At 41.9% G+C, this 17,643-nt stretch overlaps 1 protein-coding gene across 19 annotated transcripts in view; it reads right to left on the minus strand.

Moving 5' to 3' along the window:
- SVIL (supervillin) overlaps positions 1 to 17,643 on the minus strand; it is a 255,524-nt gene that overhangs the window by 137,394 nt on the left and 100,487 nt on the right. For 16 of the 19 annotated variants that reach the window (XM_043480300.1, XM_043480299.1, XM_043480297.1 and 13 more), the window contains exon 1: positions 16,990 to 17,371. The exons of the other annotated variants lie outside the window; for them this stretch is intronic. In XM_043480300.1, coding sequence (XP_043336235.1) covers positions 16,990 to 16,999 — 10 coding nt within the window. In that variant the 5' untranslated portion in view covers positions 17,000 to 17,371. Of the gene's footprint in view, positions 1 to 16,989; positions 17,372 to 17,643 lie in introns of those variants that run through there. 19 annotated transcript variants of the gene reach the window in all.

Here is a 17,643-nt window from a genome sequence, read left to right on the forward strand (position 1 = left end):
GGCATAAACACTGAGAAAACCATAATTCAAAGAGACATATGTACCCCAATGTTCATTGCAGCACTATTTACAATAGCCAGGACAGGGAAGCAACCTAGCTGTCTATCCACAGATGAATGGGTAAAGAAATTGTGGTACATATACACAATGGAATATTACTCAGCTCCGAAAAGGAACAAATTTGAGTCAGCTGTAGTGAGATGGATGAACCTGGAGCCTGTTATACAGAGTAAAGTAAGTCAGAAGAAAAAAGCAATATATGGAATCCCAAAAATGGTACTGGTAAACCTATTTGCAAGGTAGGAACAGAGATGCAGACATAGACTTGTGGACACAGTGACGGGGGAGAGGAAGGTGGGATGAACTGAGAGATTAGGATTGACATATATACACTACTATGTAGAAAATAATAAAACCCCACTGTTGCACTGACATAGCCCACTCTCTGGGTCTATGCTATGAGAGAGCCCTTTTGAAGGAGATTATAATTAGAAGGACCGGCTGACCCAAATTACATCAATACATATTACCATCAGCTTCTGGTTTATTTCTAACACTCAGATGGTAAGGAATTCACTTCTAGAAATCCCATATACTATAACACAGGACACAGGCACACCCCTGATACCAACTGTGCTCTTTCTTTAAAATTCTTTTTCCTGGCTCCATTTCTCTGTCATTAATATATGTTACTCATGTGCTGACTTGAAAGGTTCATATTTTGTTGTGGTTTTCATCCTCTGTATCTCAGAAACATGTTACTACAATTATATAAGTTTGTCATCCAAGGAAAATTGCTAACAATACCAGCGTAAGTTCCCAGAGCAAAGGCATTTAAAAGAAAAAAAATCCCCCCTAGAGTTTTATTTGTTCACTTTGTTTTCCAAAATGCCACATGTCATGATTTTTAAAAAATGCACACATCAGACTTCCCAAAGCCCAAAATTGGAGCAAAAAGTGATTCTAAATATCAAGATGGGCTGTTCTCAATTTCTGAAAAGGCTGCTTCTATACCATTATTAGGGATAGCTGCACTGTAACGTATTTCTCGGAAAGAGGTAATGATGACCAGTGATGTACCAGAGGTGACACTTCCTGCAAAGGGCAGCCCGGAGCATAAGGGCCTGGGTTCTTTAGACAGACAGGAGTTCAAACCCCAGCTCTGCCATTTCCTAGCTATGGGACTCATGGATCAATTACCACCACCAATGATGGAGGCCAAAAGGTTTTTCTAAGGATGCAGGATGCTCACATCCAGAACAGAGCGCTCAGCTCAGTGCAGGCTCCTCAGATACTGTACCCAGAGGCATCACCACTGCCCTCATACATCCCTCTCCCCTCCCTTTCTTCTTCATCTGATTCTTCTCTTCCTGAACTCTTTCCTGGCACACATGTGCACACACAGACTCCTTTCTACCTTAAGAAATCTATGCAGTAATGCCTGCTGGGATCAATTTTATCCAGTTTGCTTTATACTCTTCTAATTATTTCAACAGAGGGGATCCTGGGTTAACAGATTCCATTCCAACCTTTTCGCTTTTAACAATTTATGGAGCTATTCGTAATCCTAAACACCTACAGAAGAAATGCCATCCATGCCAACATAGTTTCGATTATTTTGCAACAACCGACCAACAAGGAGAACTCTTGAGGATGTTTCCTGAAGCACCCCTGGTACATCTTTCGACATCACTGCCCTGCTTGCCTCGTCTCTATCTCCCGGCTCCACCAGCCCAGGGGGGGTGCATGCGTCCATGAAATGGCTGGGGCAGGTTAAGTGTTCACCACCAGAATGATGTTTGGAAGGAAAAAAAAAGACACAAGTGCTTCCATTTGTGAATATAACATAAATGCTTGTGGGGTCATGCCTTCTATGGAAAAACCTATAAATCTGTGAGACTATATATACTGCAGTTTTCCAGGCTTCGTATTATAATGTTGAAAGATGTGAAATGTCAAGTCTGAAAGATGACTAAATCTAATTTTAAAAAGAAAGAGGGGAGAGATAAAAAAAAAATTTTTTTTTAATATTTTCATTCCCGTTAAGATGATAAGGAGGGATGTCTTAAGGGCTGGACTCCTGAACTCTGTTCAGAGTACCTTCTTGCTCCTCCTTGGATGTGCCTTTCTTTGGACTTCACACAAGTGCTGAGCAGGACAGAGTTGCTGACATGAATGAATGGCCTTTGGTCCCAGGTGAAGGAATAACTGAGAAGGATCCCCACCCACCTTGCCTTTCTCGCTTAGTCTCTTAGCCCATACACAGCATGAAAATGTGAAAAATATTTCTAACCCTTTCTTCCTTACAAAGAAAAAAGTAAACAGAGAGGAGGAGAGAAGTTAGCAATTTTTTTCTGGAAAGACTAGAAAACTGTCATTTATGTCTTTCAGAGAAAGAGTTCTGTTGGGAGTGGTGTGAAGTCAATAAAATAGGTGCTAATTGGCAGCTTTTAAAACAAAAATGAAAGGGCATTCAGCAAGTAAATGCTTGATGTCTCAACCCCAGTAAAAGAGCTCTGGCTCCAGGTGGGGAAAAAAACAACTCCCGAGAATCATGACATAATTTACGGCCAGACAGTTCATCGAATTTCTTCACCTGTAGTTTTGAAACATATGTGGCATTCATATTTAATAGAGCAGCTGCCTGGACCAGGAGGCAGGTGATGAAATGATATAGCACTGGGCAAAGGGAGCATTCTTCCCCTCAGAACAGTTACAATATCTTACTTAATTGAAGTACCCATCCAGGGTTGGTCCAACCAACCGCATTCTGAACAAAACATATATTGAAAAGCACATTTAATGGGCACCTGAGGTGTATGTTTTCAAATGACCTAACTGTTATTTTTGGATTTTTATTCAATTTATATAAAATTATACTGCTAATAGATGTCATACAGAAAGCCAGAACTTGGTCTGTAAAGGTGACGCTGGACTAAGTCTACAGTGCAGTCTTTTCAATTCCAGCTTGTATTTCTAATTTCTGGATTTACGTGATTCAAATGGAGCTAAAAAGTAGGAGACAGTTCACAGTTTTTAGTTTCTGGTTTGTCCTTACAGACTTTATGCATGCAAGCAAACACAAATAAATGCTTCTTTTCCCTTTTATACCCAGATGTAAAGTATCCTTAGAGATGTATTATGAAGATCTTTCCATAAAGGCACACAGCTTCCTCATTTGTTATATAGCAACCCATAACTTACTTACTGAGTCCCCTACTGATGGGCACCATAGTTTCTAATATTTTGCTATTTCCCACAAAACTACAATATATAATCAGGAATGCAAGTGTATGTGCAGGAAATCTGATGGAAACTGCCAAATTGGTCCTCCCCAACACTGTGTCATTTTATATTTCCATCAGCAATTGTTCTTCTCCCTACAGCCTTACCATCAGAGCCTGTGATCAAATTCTAAATCTTTGCTTCTCTGAGGTATCACAGTCATGGCACACTTTTACTACTGAGTGAAAGAGGTTGAACCTCTTTTCACACGCTTTAGACTCAAATTTAATTTTTCTTTCTTTTTTGGTGTGTATCCATGTAGATGCATTGCTGATATTTTTACAGTGTGTTTTGCTTTTTTTTTTCTTTTTTAGGATTTTTAGAAATTTACATGTTAACATATTATTATCCATATATCTGTGATAAGAGTTGAGAATAGTTTTCCTAGTTTTTCCTCTCTCTTTGATGATTTTGTTTCCCAGTGCAAAAGTGTTGTTATTGTTTTTAGAATTCAGTTGGTTTTTTTAAATCAATCTTTTATTTCATGGCCTCTGGACTGTAAGCAGTTGGAAAAATCTGCAAAATCCAGAGTTATTAAGACATTATATGTTTTTTAAAAGATGCTCATCATTGCTAATCATTAGAGAAATGCAAATCAAAACCACAATGACGTACCACCTCACACTGGTCTGAATGGCCTTCATTAAAAAGTCTACAAATAACAAAAGCTGGAGAGGGTGTGGAGAAAAGGGAACTTTCCTACACTGTTTGTAGGAATGTAAACTGGTACACCCACTATAGAGAACAGTACTGGAGGTTCCTCAAAAAACTAAAAACAGAGCTCCTATACAATCTAGTAATCCCACTCCTGGGCATATATCTAGACAAGACCTCTGATCCAAAAAGACACAGGTACCCCCAAGTTTACAGCAGCACTGACTCATAATAACCAAGACCAGGAAGCAGCCTAAATGTCCACTGACAGATGAATGGACACAGAAGATGTGGTATATACAATGGAATATTACTCAGTAATAACAAAGAATGAAATCCTGCCCTTTGCAGCAATATGGACAGACCTAGAGATTATCATACTCAGTGAAGTCAGTCAGAGAGAAAAACAAATACCAGATAATATCACTTGTAGGTGGAATCTAAAATATGACACAAATGAACTTATCTACAAAACAGAAATAGACTCACAGATATAGAGAACAGACTTGTGGCTGCTAAGGGAAAGGGGAGATGGGACAGGGACCAGCAGATGCAAACCAGTATTCACAGAATGGACAAGCAATAAGTACATAGTACAGGGAACTATGTTCAGTATCTTATAATAAATCATAATGAAAAAGAATATATATATATATGTATAAATAAATCACTACATGAATCACTTTGCCGAACAGCAGAAGTTAACATAACATTGTAAATAAACTATATTTCAATAAAATACATTAAAAGAAATTCTGTTTTATTATGGTACTTTGATTTTGAAAAAATATAAACCTACACAAAGTAGAGACAAAGCTACAATGAACCTCCTACACCCACCACTAGTTTCAGCAATTAGCAAAGTTTTGTCATACTTGCTTCTCTTATCTCTTCTCTCCCCATAACATTATTTTAAAGCAAACCCAAGATTTCAAGTGATTTCACCCCATTTATATGCTTCAGTAAGCATTTCAAAACATTATGAACATTTTCTTGCATAGCCATCATGATATTACTATATGTAACAAATTTAATAAGTTATATCATGTCATTTAATACTTGATCAACTCTCCAATAACTCTCAAAAATTTCTTTACACAGTTGACTTGTTCATCCATAAATATCAGATCTCTTGGAAATTTATCCTGATGTATGGTACAATTTATTTAAAGAAATAAATTTATTTGTTATTTGTTATTTTTTTCATGTGGTTACCCAGTTGTCTTAGCCTTCATTTAGTGGTCCATTTTTCCCTACTGATTCTAAATGCTTTTTTCCCCCATTTAAAAAATTTATTCTCATATATTTTGGGGACTATTTCTGGATCTCTAATCTGTTCCACTGTTCTGTTTCATTCCATGCCAGTGTGTGTGTTAGTAGCTCAGTTGTGTCTGACTCTTTGCGACCCCATGAACTCCTCTGTCCATAGGATTCTCAAGGCAAGAATACTTCAGTGGGTTGGCATTTCCTCCTCCAGGGGATCTTCCCAACCCAGGGATCAAACCTGGGTTTCCTGTATTACAGGCGGATTCTTTACCATCTGAGCCACCAGGGAAGCCCTTTATGCCAGTAATACCTTTTAATTCCACAGTGTGTTTAATAAGTGATAGCTCTTGTTTATCTACCTATGTGAACTGAGAATCCACTTGCCTACCTTTTTTTTTTTTTTAAGAGTTGCTATTTACTGGGAATATGTTAAATTTAATAAATTAACTTATGAAGAATTGCTATATTCACGATCTTGAATTTTCCTATTCTAGAACACAATGCATGCCCTCCCACTTTTTTTTTTTTAATTCTTTTTGTATCCTTTAGGCGTATTCCACAATTTTCTACATGTAGATTCTACATATTCCATGCCAAGTTATTCCTAGCACTTAATCTACTTTGCTGTCTCAGTCAATGTGGGTTTCTGTTCTCTGAAGTCCTTGCAGGGGTCATTGGAGGTACAGCTTTTAACAGTTGAGGTCCTGCTCACTCTCTCGGAAGACGCTCAGAGGCCCAGGTTCACCTGTGCATGACAACCAGACTGCAGGCCTGAAGCAGAGCTGGAAGCAATTCAACTCAGGTCAAAGGCTTCCCATCCTTACTCTTGTCCCATTCAGGGGCAGGTCTCAAAGACCTGAGGATCTGGGGTGAGGAGAAGATGTGAAACAGCAGCTCTGGGACCTATGAGATACCTTATCTCCTGTCGAGCTTTTACAGAAGCTAAACTATCTCTAATCTGCAACTAACAATTCACTCTGTGGTTAACTGTGCTGCAAGACAGGCACCTGTCTGATCACTCTTCCAGACTCCTAGGGAAGATTATAGAAGGCCCTCAATGGTCTCTGCACAGCACCAGACACGGCAGTCATTTGGGGGAGCAGACTCAACCTCCCTCCTCCCGCCTGCCTGCTGTTTCCCACCATGGGGAGCCGGCAGCCACCTCTACAGCCAAATCCTTCTCGCTCAGGACACGCGGCTCTGCAGGCTTTTTTGCTGATCTCCCTCCGGAAGCAATGGGGAGAATGCAGCAAGCTCGTCATTGTGACGTCGGGGCACCCCTCACCCTTTTCTCATGCACACTCTGTGGCTCCCCATGCACTTGAGGCAGTGGTCCCATGTGTCTCCTCCATTCCTGCTGACCTCGGCACCCAATCAATCCCTCGAGCTGGTACGTTCCTCCTGTACCCCACTCTGATCCCTTCCTTCCTCTCTCTGCTGCATCATTGTCATCACAGTTTGAGACTCGTCCAATCCCACAGCCTCCCCGACCTCAGTAGCACCTCCTCCACCGCATCCCTCCCACAGTCATCAGCATCTGCCCTGTCAAGACACCCAAGATTTCCTGTGGGCAGTAAACGCATCCCGACTATCTTGAAATTCACGGCTCTCCTTGGTCCAATCAACGACCACTCCCTTCCACCTTTCCTCCTCCTTCCTTCCACCAACTCTCATCTTTCCACTTATCAAAACCCTCCCTCCTCTCCATCTGTGAAGTCTCCCCAGACTCCTGTTTTTCAAACTCAGCACATCCCCCATCAAATTGCCATCTTCTGTGTGCCCGTGTATGGCTTCCAAGCTTCCTAGGGAGGCCCTGAAATACTCAAAGTGCTGCTTGCTCATAAAACACTTCCAAGCTGCATTTGTATGTGAAGCGATCACTATTTCACATTTGTCCTACATATCTGATCTCTACTTTACATGGCTGTTTCAATATGGACTAGCGAACTTTTGGACTAGCCTTTGGGGATAAATCGCACTTATAGAACACCCACTCTGTGCCCGAGGGGCATGATGGTTCTCCATTCTCATCCACATGTTTGCACTGCTGACAGTCCACCATCCAGCTGTCTCCTCCCACCCTGCCTGAATCTCTCTGACTATAATGCTTGGTGTACTTTTGTTTACTGAGAAGGGAGTTTATTTACTATCTCCTGTACATTGACAGTGAAAGTTGCTCAGTCTTGTCCGACTCTTTGTGACCCCATGGAATAGACAGCCCATGGAATTCTCCAGGCCAGCATACCAGAGTAGCCTTTCCCTTCTCCAGGGGATCTTCCCAACCCAGGGATCGAACCCAGGTCTCTGGCATTGCAAGTGGATTCTTTACCATCTGAGCCACAAGGGAAGCCCAAGAATACTGGAGTGGGTAGCCTACCCCTTCTCCAGGGGATCTTCCCAATCCAGGAATTGAACCAGGATCTCCTGCATTGCAGGTAGATTCTTTACCAACTGAACTATCAGGGAAGCCCAATATGCCCTGTATGTTGCTCCTTCTCATTTATTTTAATGTCTCAAAGCACCCAGGAGCCCCTCTTCTTAAAGGCTATACCTGTTTCATTAATTTTTTAAAAAATTTTCATTTATTTGGCTGTGCCGGGTCTTAGCTGCAGCATGCAAATTCCCAGTTGCAGAATATGGGATCTAGTTGCCTGACCAGGGGTCAAACCCAGGGCCCCTGCACTGGGACATGGAGTCTTGAGGCTTTATCTGTTTTAAATGTAAAGGCCGGACACTGAGGCAGGCAGACCTGCTAGGAACCACCGTCAGGAGGAACTGCCAGCCCATGTCAAGTGGTGACTCATCCCCAACTGCCCTGTGCCAGGTAGGATGTGATAAGAGCCTCTTCTTAGCTCTGGGGTGTGTCCCTCTCATATATGACAGATCAAATGCCAGCCCTTGGTGAAGATTAAAAAAAAAATTATTTGACATTTTATGACATCCTGGGATATTCCAGAGAGGAACGGGAACCAAGCCAAGACCAAAGGTGCAGAAGTCCTTGAGTTCAAGGGCTACCCGAAAGGTAGGGCTGGTGACTGTCAGATCTACAAGGCACCAGGTCCCAGCCCTGTAGCATCTTGCAAGAGAGGAACAGGAGTATCTCAGAGACGGGGCAACTCCTTAGAAAATGACTAGTCACCACGATCAGAGTGACTCCTTTAAGGTGGCTGGTGATGGCTGGCTCCCTGGGACTCTAGCACTTGAGGTAGCCTAGAGGTTCAAGGTCACTTATGGATACCAGAAACAAGAAAGGAGAACAGGTGTCATTCCATGGACACTGACTCGAGAAGTTAGCGGGAGGAAGGGGTGTGAGCTTTGTCAGCAAAATTTTCTCTGGAAATATTCTACACCTGCCCTAGGGGAAGGCTCAGGTGTTGGTGGGCAGGACTCACCTCCTTCACTATCTCAGAAAATATCAGTTCTCAGCCCTTTCCATTATGAGCAAGAAGAGGATCTGCCTGGATTCAAGCAGCAGGTGTGTGCCGCAGGGGCAGAGGAGTCACCAGAGCAAAGTTCCAGGGAATCCGAAGACCCAGGGACAATACAGCTCTGGCTACTGGTTCTTGACGGCTGATAGAAATACATCCCCTTGTTCTAGTTATTCTCGGGGAAGCTTCTTAGAGCATCCTGCTGCTCCTTGACCCTGAGCTTCTCTTGTGCTGGAAATGACGTCAGCGAAAAGAATGACTGAGTGTTCTTTACATCACACATGAAGGCAGTGATTGGAGTTGGCCGTAGCTCCTTCGTGAGCTGAATTACGGTCGAATCCTTCACAAACTGATAGACGATTCTCTGCTTGAGGGTCTGGATGCCATGCTGTTCCCCATGTATGCTCTGTCCACGTACACTATAGTGCAATAAATAATTTGTAATTCAAAGGAACTGCCCTGGATTTAGATCTGGTAAAAAAAAGATGGGGACATCCTGAGTTCACTTGGATTTTAAATATGATTTTTCTAAGAGATGTTCCATAGTTGGGGAAAAGAAAGCAAACACAAAAGGTTAGCAAAGGTAAACTCAATTTTCAAAATAGCCTTTGACCCTTGAGTAAGTGTGCTTTTCCTGAGTTTACAGCTGATTAGAACAATGTTCTGAAGGCCCCACTGCAGGTGTGTCCATTCACACGCCAGTGACAAGGTGGCACTGGGCCAAGATGCTGCCCGGGGAGAGAGAGAAGGCCAGCGGCAGGACCGCCCACCATGCCTGCCTCACACCACCTGGGGGAGGATTACAGCCCCAACCCTCAATCACCTGTAAACAGCCTGGGGTGGGGCCCAGCAAACTGTATTTTTCAAGAACTTTACCAAGTGATTTGAATGTTGTTGCTGTTCAATTGCTCAGTCGTGTCCGACTCTTTGTGACACCATGGACCACAGCACGCCAGGCTTCCTCGTCCTGCACCATCCCCCGGAGCTTGCTCAAACTCACGTCCATTGAGTCGGTGACGCCACGATCATTCGGTTTTAGAAAACTATCACCTTGATAAATTAACTATGACCCGTTCAATCTGACGCTAATCCGACTCTAGCTGAAATATTTCATTTCAATTCATCCCGAATTTCCTCTGATGAATAAATAAGTAGGTATTTGCTACAATTTCACATTGGAACCAAAACAATATTCTTTTATTTTTATTTTAATAAAAGGAACCCACCCACCAATGGGTAATAAAATTCAGATAATCATCTTACATATAAGTTCCAAAACCCCACCCAAAACATAAGCAGGAAAGTTTTCCTTTCCCCTGGTGGGATGTACACGAGTTATGACCAAGGCTTTCTGGGTGTGAACCAGCTAAAGAAGGCTGGTTAAATCTAATATATTGAGCACCACCTCTTCAGGAAACTGGTTTTGGAATGACTGCTCAGGCCTCAGAAGTAGTCCTTTTCTATTACTGTAACTAAGATAACACATTTTCAATCAAGTTTTTAAAGTTAAAGAATATTAAATAATTTCCCTAGATTCCAAGGAATCACATGCTCAAACTGTCTACTTTTAACACCAAGATTACAAAAATCATTGCAATAACATTTGAGATGAAAAATAAAAATTCCTTACAATGTAAATCGATGCAGCCACTATGGAAAACAGTAATGGGAGTTCCTCAAAAATAAAGCTGACCAAAAAAATAAATAAATAAATAAAGCTGACATATGATCCAGCAATCCCACTTCTAGACAAAACTCTGATTCAAAAAGATAGGAGCATGTCCCCTATGTTCATAGCAGCACTACTCACAGTAGCCGAGACGTGAAAACAACCTAAACGTCCGTTGACAGATGAATGGATGAAGAAGATGTGGTACAAATAGACAATGGAATTCTGTTGTGCTCAATCAGTCGTGTCCGACTCTTTACAATCCTATGGACTGTAGCCCACCAGGCGCCTCTCTCCAGGGGATTTCCCAGGCAAGAATACTGGAGTGGGTTGCCATTGCCTCCTCCAGGGGTACTTCCCGACCCAGGGATCGAACCAGCGTCTCCTGCACTGCAGGCGGATTCTTTACCACTGAGCCACCTGGGAAGCCACAAGGCAATGCTCTTCAGCCATAAAAAAAGAACAAAATAATGCCATTTGCAGCAACATGGATGCCACTAGAGATTATCACACTAAGTGACGTTAAGTCAAAGAAAGACAAATACCATATGATATCACTTATATGTGGAATCTAAAACATGGCACAAAAGAGCCTATCCACAAAGAGAAGCAGGCTGATAGAGAGCAGACCTGTGATTGCCAAGGGAGTGGAAAGGAGGAAGCATGCAGTAGGAAGCTGAGGTTAGCAGAGGTAAGATATTATATATAGGATAGATAAACAACAAGGTCCTACTGCGTAGCACAGGGAGCTATATTCAATATCCTATGATAAGCCATAATGGAAAGAAAATGAAAAAGAATGTATATAACTGAATCACTTTACTGTACAGCAGAAATTATCACAACACTGTAAATCAACTGTACTTCAATAAACTTTTTTAAAAAAGAAGTCCTTACAGTTTAAGGCTAAAACTGAAACTTACGAGTCATTTTTGCCCAAATGGAGATTAATAATAGTACTCTCTCAATGAATATGGCCGTGTGGCAAGTGCTACTTTAAGTGTCTCTTAACAACTCAACATGCCAGGTACATCACTGTTTCCATTTTACAGATGAGGACAGGAGACAGGTTGAATCACTTCTGCTAAAACAAGTATGGGTGACCCTTGAACAACATGGGTTTAAACTGTATGGGTTCCCTTGTAAGTAGATGTTTTGCAACAAATACAGCACTATATGATCTGCAGTTGGTTGGTTCCATGGATGCTGAACAGTGAATCAGCATTCCATAGGAGGGCCACCTATGGGACTTGAGTATCTGGGGATTTTAGTACCCGTGGTGGGTCCTGGAACCAATCCCCCTCAAATACTGAGAGATGCCCATTAATAACTAAGAGTGTTAGAATGTGAGCCCCTGCAGTCTGGCTCCAGGCTTCCCAGGCGGCTCAGTGGTAAAGTATCTGCCTGCCAATATAGGAGATGCAGGTTTGATCCCTGGGTTGGGAAGATCCCCTGGAGGAGGAAATAGCAACCCATTCCAGTATTCTTGCTTGGGGAATCCCATGGACAGAGGAGCCTGGTGGTCTACAGTCCATGGGGCCACAAAAGAGTCAGATACAATTGAGCAACTAAACAAGAACAAACAACAGTCTGGCCCCAGAGGTCACACAGAGAGGCTGTAGTCACACAATAGGTCTGAACTTTCAAATAAGTGAATCACACAAGCAAACCTTTCAAGGTAAACAACAGCATCTACACTATTTAAGGAACATACCAGTTTTTAAATTGCTATTCTTAAGAACTACCACATCACAATGATCTTAGCTTGTTTGCTTTAGGTTTAATTAAACAATTTTCTAGACATTGGCCACCTGGTTTTTCAACCATTTTAAATGATCCTAATTCTCTCAGTCATGAAAAAAAATTTAAGAGTGTGTTGTCTAGCATATTTCCCCCAGCAACATGCAAAGCAAATTCAACATGGCACTCGATTAAATGACAGATCGGATTCCAATTTTATCAGCAGTACCTTCTGGGCTTAATTACTCATTTCATTTAAAAGTTAAAACTGATTATTCCTCACTTGTCACCAGCAGTATAAAAACAGAACTGTTTAAAACAAAAACACGTAATTACCTTCCTTCTGGAAAAGGCTTGAATGAGTCAGAAGTGTTAAAAAGAGAAGTTTCACTGGGGAGCTCAGCAGATAAGGACATCAAATGCTTTCAAGCGTGTGTATGTGTGTGTGCGTGCGTGTGTGTGTGTGTGTGTGTGTGTAGGACATCAAATGCTTTCAGCTTGTGTGTCCCATTCATCAGTTTCTTCACTACACAGGTATTTATTGAACACCTGCAGTAATATGTGTGTGTGTGTGTGTATGTGTGTGTCCCATTCATCAGTTTCTTCACCACACAGGTATTCATTGAACACCTGCAGTTAACCGTTAGGAGACCTAAATACCAGACATACCAATGTCAACTCTAAGTATCAAAACATTCTCCAAAACCTGTTTAGATGCACTTAGAAATATCTGTCACTTGGAAATACCCAATTTTCAGGACAATTAAGAGTTCACCATACTTCAAACAAACCTCCACACTGATTTCTTCTTATTCTTTTCACCAAGTTTAAATCAAAGTGGATGGCTGCCCTCCACAATTTGCAACAAGGTATCATACCCCATCTAAATAAGATGCTTTTAAAGAAGACCAAATTTAGTCATTGTTTAAATCTTGATCCACTCAAAGTTCTTTCAACAAGCAGGTTGGTGGCTTATTAGAACTTCACTATTTGAGGAAACTATGTTTCTAGCCTTAAGACAAAGAGAGGTAAACCTGTTCTATGACCTTGTAGTTCAGGCAATTAGGACAATATATGTGCACGATGTTCTAAAATCAAACAAAATCTACCATAAATCAATCTACAAGACAGATCTCAGGTACACAAAATCTCACACAGCTAACTTGTTAATCTGACATTGGGATTTACTGTACTGCATTGATTTTTTTTATGTAAAGTGCATGGCAGGTCATGTGTTTCTCTTAAGAACAACAAATTTTATTTTAAACTTCAAATAATATGTTAGTAAAATCCTAAAATGACAGTACAGAGGGCAGCCAAAGTGCACCCAGTAATGCTATTCTTCTGTGTGGTCTACACAGAGGCCAGGGTGCTGGCTGACTTCTAGAATCTTCTGTCATGTGCCAAGGAGGTGTGTGTGTGTTTGTGTGTGTGTGTTTACATGCATGTGTATATATGATTGCTGTTTTCCATGCTGCTGTCTATTTAAATAAAAGTCAACTAGAGAATAAGCAAATTCACATTAAGAAACTGTCCTGGGGACATGGGTAAACCTATGACTGATGTCGCGGTTTGGTAGATATTAATGCAATACTGTAAAAAAAATTATCCTTCAATTAAAAATAAATAAATTGAAAAAAGAATTCTGTCCTGTTAGGGAACTAAATTCAATATCTAATGATAAACCATAATGGAAAAGAATATTTAAAAAAATGTATAGCAACTATCCTGGTGGTTCCAGTGGTTAAGACTCCATGCTCCCACTGTGGGGAGTGAGGGTTCGATCTCTGGTCTGGGAACTAAGATCCTGCATGCCACCCGGTGCATGGCATGTGTATATATGTTGGGCTTCCTAAGTGGCACTAGAGTGGTAAAGAATCTGTCTGCCAATGCAGGGACCTAAGATAGGTGGGTTCAATCCCTGGGTCAGGAAGATCCCCTAGAGGAAAGCATCACCACCCACTTCAGTATTCTGGCCTGGAGAAGCCCATGGACAGAAGAGCCTGGTGGGCTACAGTCAACAGGGTGGCAGAGAGTCAGACATGACTGAGTATGCACACATATATGCAGAACTGGATCATTTTGCTGCACAGCAGAAATTAACACAACATTGTAAGTCAACTATACTTCAATTAAAAAAAAAATTCTGTGCAATTAACTAAAAAGTCTCCAATCTGAAAGTAAACTCTTTTTGATTTCCTGAAGGGATCCTCCCATCAGCCATGATGTGGGGTTTCGGGGTGAACTCCAAGATGCACAGTACACTTGTTGCCCATGGGCTCTGGGACCCGATAGATATGAAACTTCTCTCAAATCAGTGTTTATGTGGATCTCCATAACAGGAAGGATGAAAAATGGCCTGAGTGGGCCCAACTGGATAGCAGATGGGGAATATCTGATTTAGAAGACTGATTCCTACTTGAATATTGCATAATCTGGCCAAGATATAAAGAGGTTTTCAAGTCTTAAAACACAGTATAGGCCATGGGCCATATAAAGTTGTCCCTGTAACCTGAAAACACACAATATGATTACTGTGGGTGCAGCCTATGTGGAGACCTGAGACGGCCACCAAGGGGCTCACATGAGCATGAGGGGCGCGGGCTGTCATCATGGGTGGGGATGGCTAATCCAGCCCTCTTCAGGATGAGAGACTGTTGAATAAATCTGATTTTACAGAAAGCGCTAGAATAAGCCTCAACCCCAACAGCTGCCCCCTGCTTATAAGAAGAGTCAAGACCTTAGCATGTGATCCCAAGGGAGTGGGGGTTTATGGCAGAGTTTGTCACATTTAAGTTTTGCTTTATGTCTATAAGGTCACAGAAAGGAAAACACTGTCTTTTCTGACAACTATGGGCTGCTGACAGCTCCCTGACAAGGCCAGGCTCTGCTGTGGAGCATGGGCCTTTTGGGGCCTTGGGCAGAGTTTCCTTTCCTTTTTTTTTTTTTTTTTAAACATTAGTGGCTGCAGAAAGCCAAGACAAGCAATGTCGAAGCTGGGTCAGACCCCAGCCCCAACAACCCAGCCTCTTACAAAGACCCATGATGCATGGCACAGGCCTGGACCCTGTAACCAAACCCGCTCACCAAACCCTGGGCTTCATCACCCATGTATGACCATCCAGAGGCACTGGTCCAGGCAGCCCTGGACCCCCGGCTGCTCCCCCCTTCTGGGTTACAGGCGTGGCCTGGCAGCAGGTGCACTGTGTGGTCACCACACGCTCGAAGGCTCCAGAAGCCTGTGGGGGGAGGGGCAGGATTTGTGCTAAAAGTGGCAACTCAAGATCCAGGCCTAAGCAGCCCAGGATGACAGCCATCACGGTGGACAGAATTCCCCCAGTGGAAAGATGATCAGACAGCCTCTGGAATCTAAATGGAAATGCTAGAGACACAGATGTAGAAAACAAACATATGGTCACCAAGGGCGAAATGGGAGGCAGGGGGAGGGATGAACTGGGAGATCAGGTTTGACATATACACACTTGTATACTATATTATAGTAGTGGGTATATGTCACTTCCCTGGTGCCTGCAATGCAGGAGATCCCCGGAGAAGGGAATGGCTACCCACTCCACTCTCTTGCCTGGAAAATTCCACGGACATAGGAAACTGGCAGGCTCCAGTCCCTGGGGTCCCAGAGAGTCGGACACGACTGAGTGACTAACACTACTACTACTACATAGAAAATAGATCACTAATAAAAACCTACTCTATAGCACAGGAAACTCTACTCAATACTCTGTAATGACCTATACGAGAAAAGACTCTAAAAAGGAGTGGATGTATGTATATGTATAACTCATTCACTTCGCTTACAGCAGAAACTAAGATAACATTGTAAATCAACTATGCTCCAATAAAAATTAATTTAAAAAAAATAAACAGAAACTAAAATGAATGATCCTTTGAATTCCTTCCTCAGAAGGCTAACAGAAAGCACTGCACACAAAACCATAGATACTTTGTTTTTTCAATCACCCATGTTTAAGTTCTTTTATATGTTATTGTCTTAAGAACATGAATCAAAGGGGACTTTTCAATACCAGAGAAGAAATGTCTTCATGTGGATGGTGGGTCACAGTCTGTGAGGAGAACGAGGAATTTGGGATAATTTGTTGGGCTGTCAGGCTTTAATGACTCTTCTGCCAAAATGATTTGGTCGGTGAAAGCTAAGACTATCCAGATATATGACAAATGTTTACGACCAGGGTCAAGTGTGTTTACTCTTCAGCAGTTAGCTTTTAAAACAAAAGAGCTTTGACTAAAGATGAAGTGAATGCAGCCAAAGGTGATATTTAAGGCTCCTTGGAAGAGTCACCAGCTCGCCACTGCTTCCAAAGCCCACAGACTCACAGGCATCAGCTGGCAGATAAACAGCAGTATAGACAGTGAGGTCCATCTCTCATGGCAATGTCTATTTTTAAAGGCCAGCACACGCACACATACAATATGATAAGGTTTCCCTTAGAAAGTCAGAACAGCCAAATAATTACCACATTTCTAATTTTAAATTTGAGTTAACAAACACCAAAGCAGGAGCTGAGGTTTGATTTTAATTTTTGCGCTACTAAAATTAAACTAGAAATGTCATGGACTCCCTGTCTCCTTCTTACCAGTGGCAAACTACACTCTCAAAAATGTAAGTAGATATTGTTTGGCTTTATGTATACACATCCACACAGACACATACAATACATCTGTAAACACAGATAACAGGAAAGGGAAGTTCACCAGTTCACTCTAATGAGAAATCTCTGTCCACAGAATATCAGGATGCCTAACCATCAGATTCCATGTTTCAGAACATAATAACTTTTAAAAGACCATAGTAACAGTGTTACAAAAGCCACAAGAGCTGTGAAAAGGGAGAGTTTATGTCTATGTAAACAGATGTCATATACAGGTCTAAAAATGATCAAAGCACTCATTCAAATCAGGAAAACTTACAGGTATCCATGGTCGGGTTGCACTATCTTGATTGCTAAGCTGTAAAATGAAGAAGAGGCAGCAAGAGAAAAAGAAATATGGAAAAGTAGAAATAAAATAGAAAGAAGATGAAAAGGAAAGAGGAAAAGAAAAAAGAGGAAGAAAGAAAAAGAAAGGAGGGAAAGATGGGAGGGGGGAAGAAAGGAGGAAAAGAAAGAAAAAGGAAGGAAGGAGAGAGGGAAGGAGGAAAGGGAAGGGAGGAGGGAGCAGGAAAGAATAGGCCCGGGAGGAGGCTGACTCTCCTTATATTGTTGCTAAATGCTTACCCATCCCTCGGACAAACCAAAGAAGGTCAGGTGGTGACTTGGGTGGTCACCCGAGTTGGTTATTTTAAAAACATCCATTCAGCACAACAGCTCAGCTGAATTGTTTCTGATATATAGTCACCCGATCCAATTAAATCCATGCATTCACCCACACTGGAGGCAAGGGTTAAACAGGGGCAGTGGGAACCACTCCGACCTCTTCAGTCCGGGTATTTAATAATGATGACTACATTCTTCTACGAAACTGGTAGTACGACTTGTTGCCCTTGTAGGGGGAAAAAAACCACTCTGATCTGTTTGGATTTTCATTGCAAAGAAATGCAGTGCAGATTTATCCGACCCCCCCGGG

The sequence above is a fragment of the Cervus canadensis genome, chromosome 10, assembly GCF_019320065.1.
Source record: "Cervus canadensis isolate Bull #8, Minnesota chromosome 10, ASM1932006v1, whole genome shotgun sequence".
NCBI classification, from domain to species: Eukaryota; Metazoa; Chordata; class Mammalia; order Artiodactyla; family Cervidae; genus Cervus; species Cervus canadensis.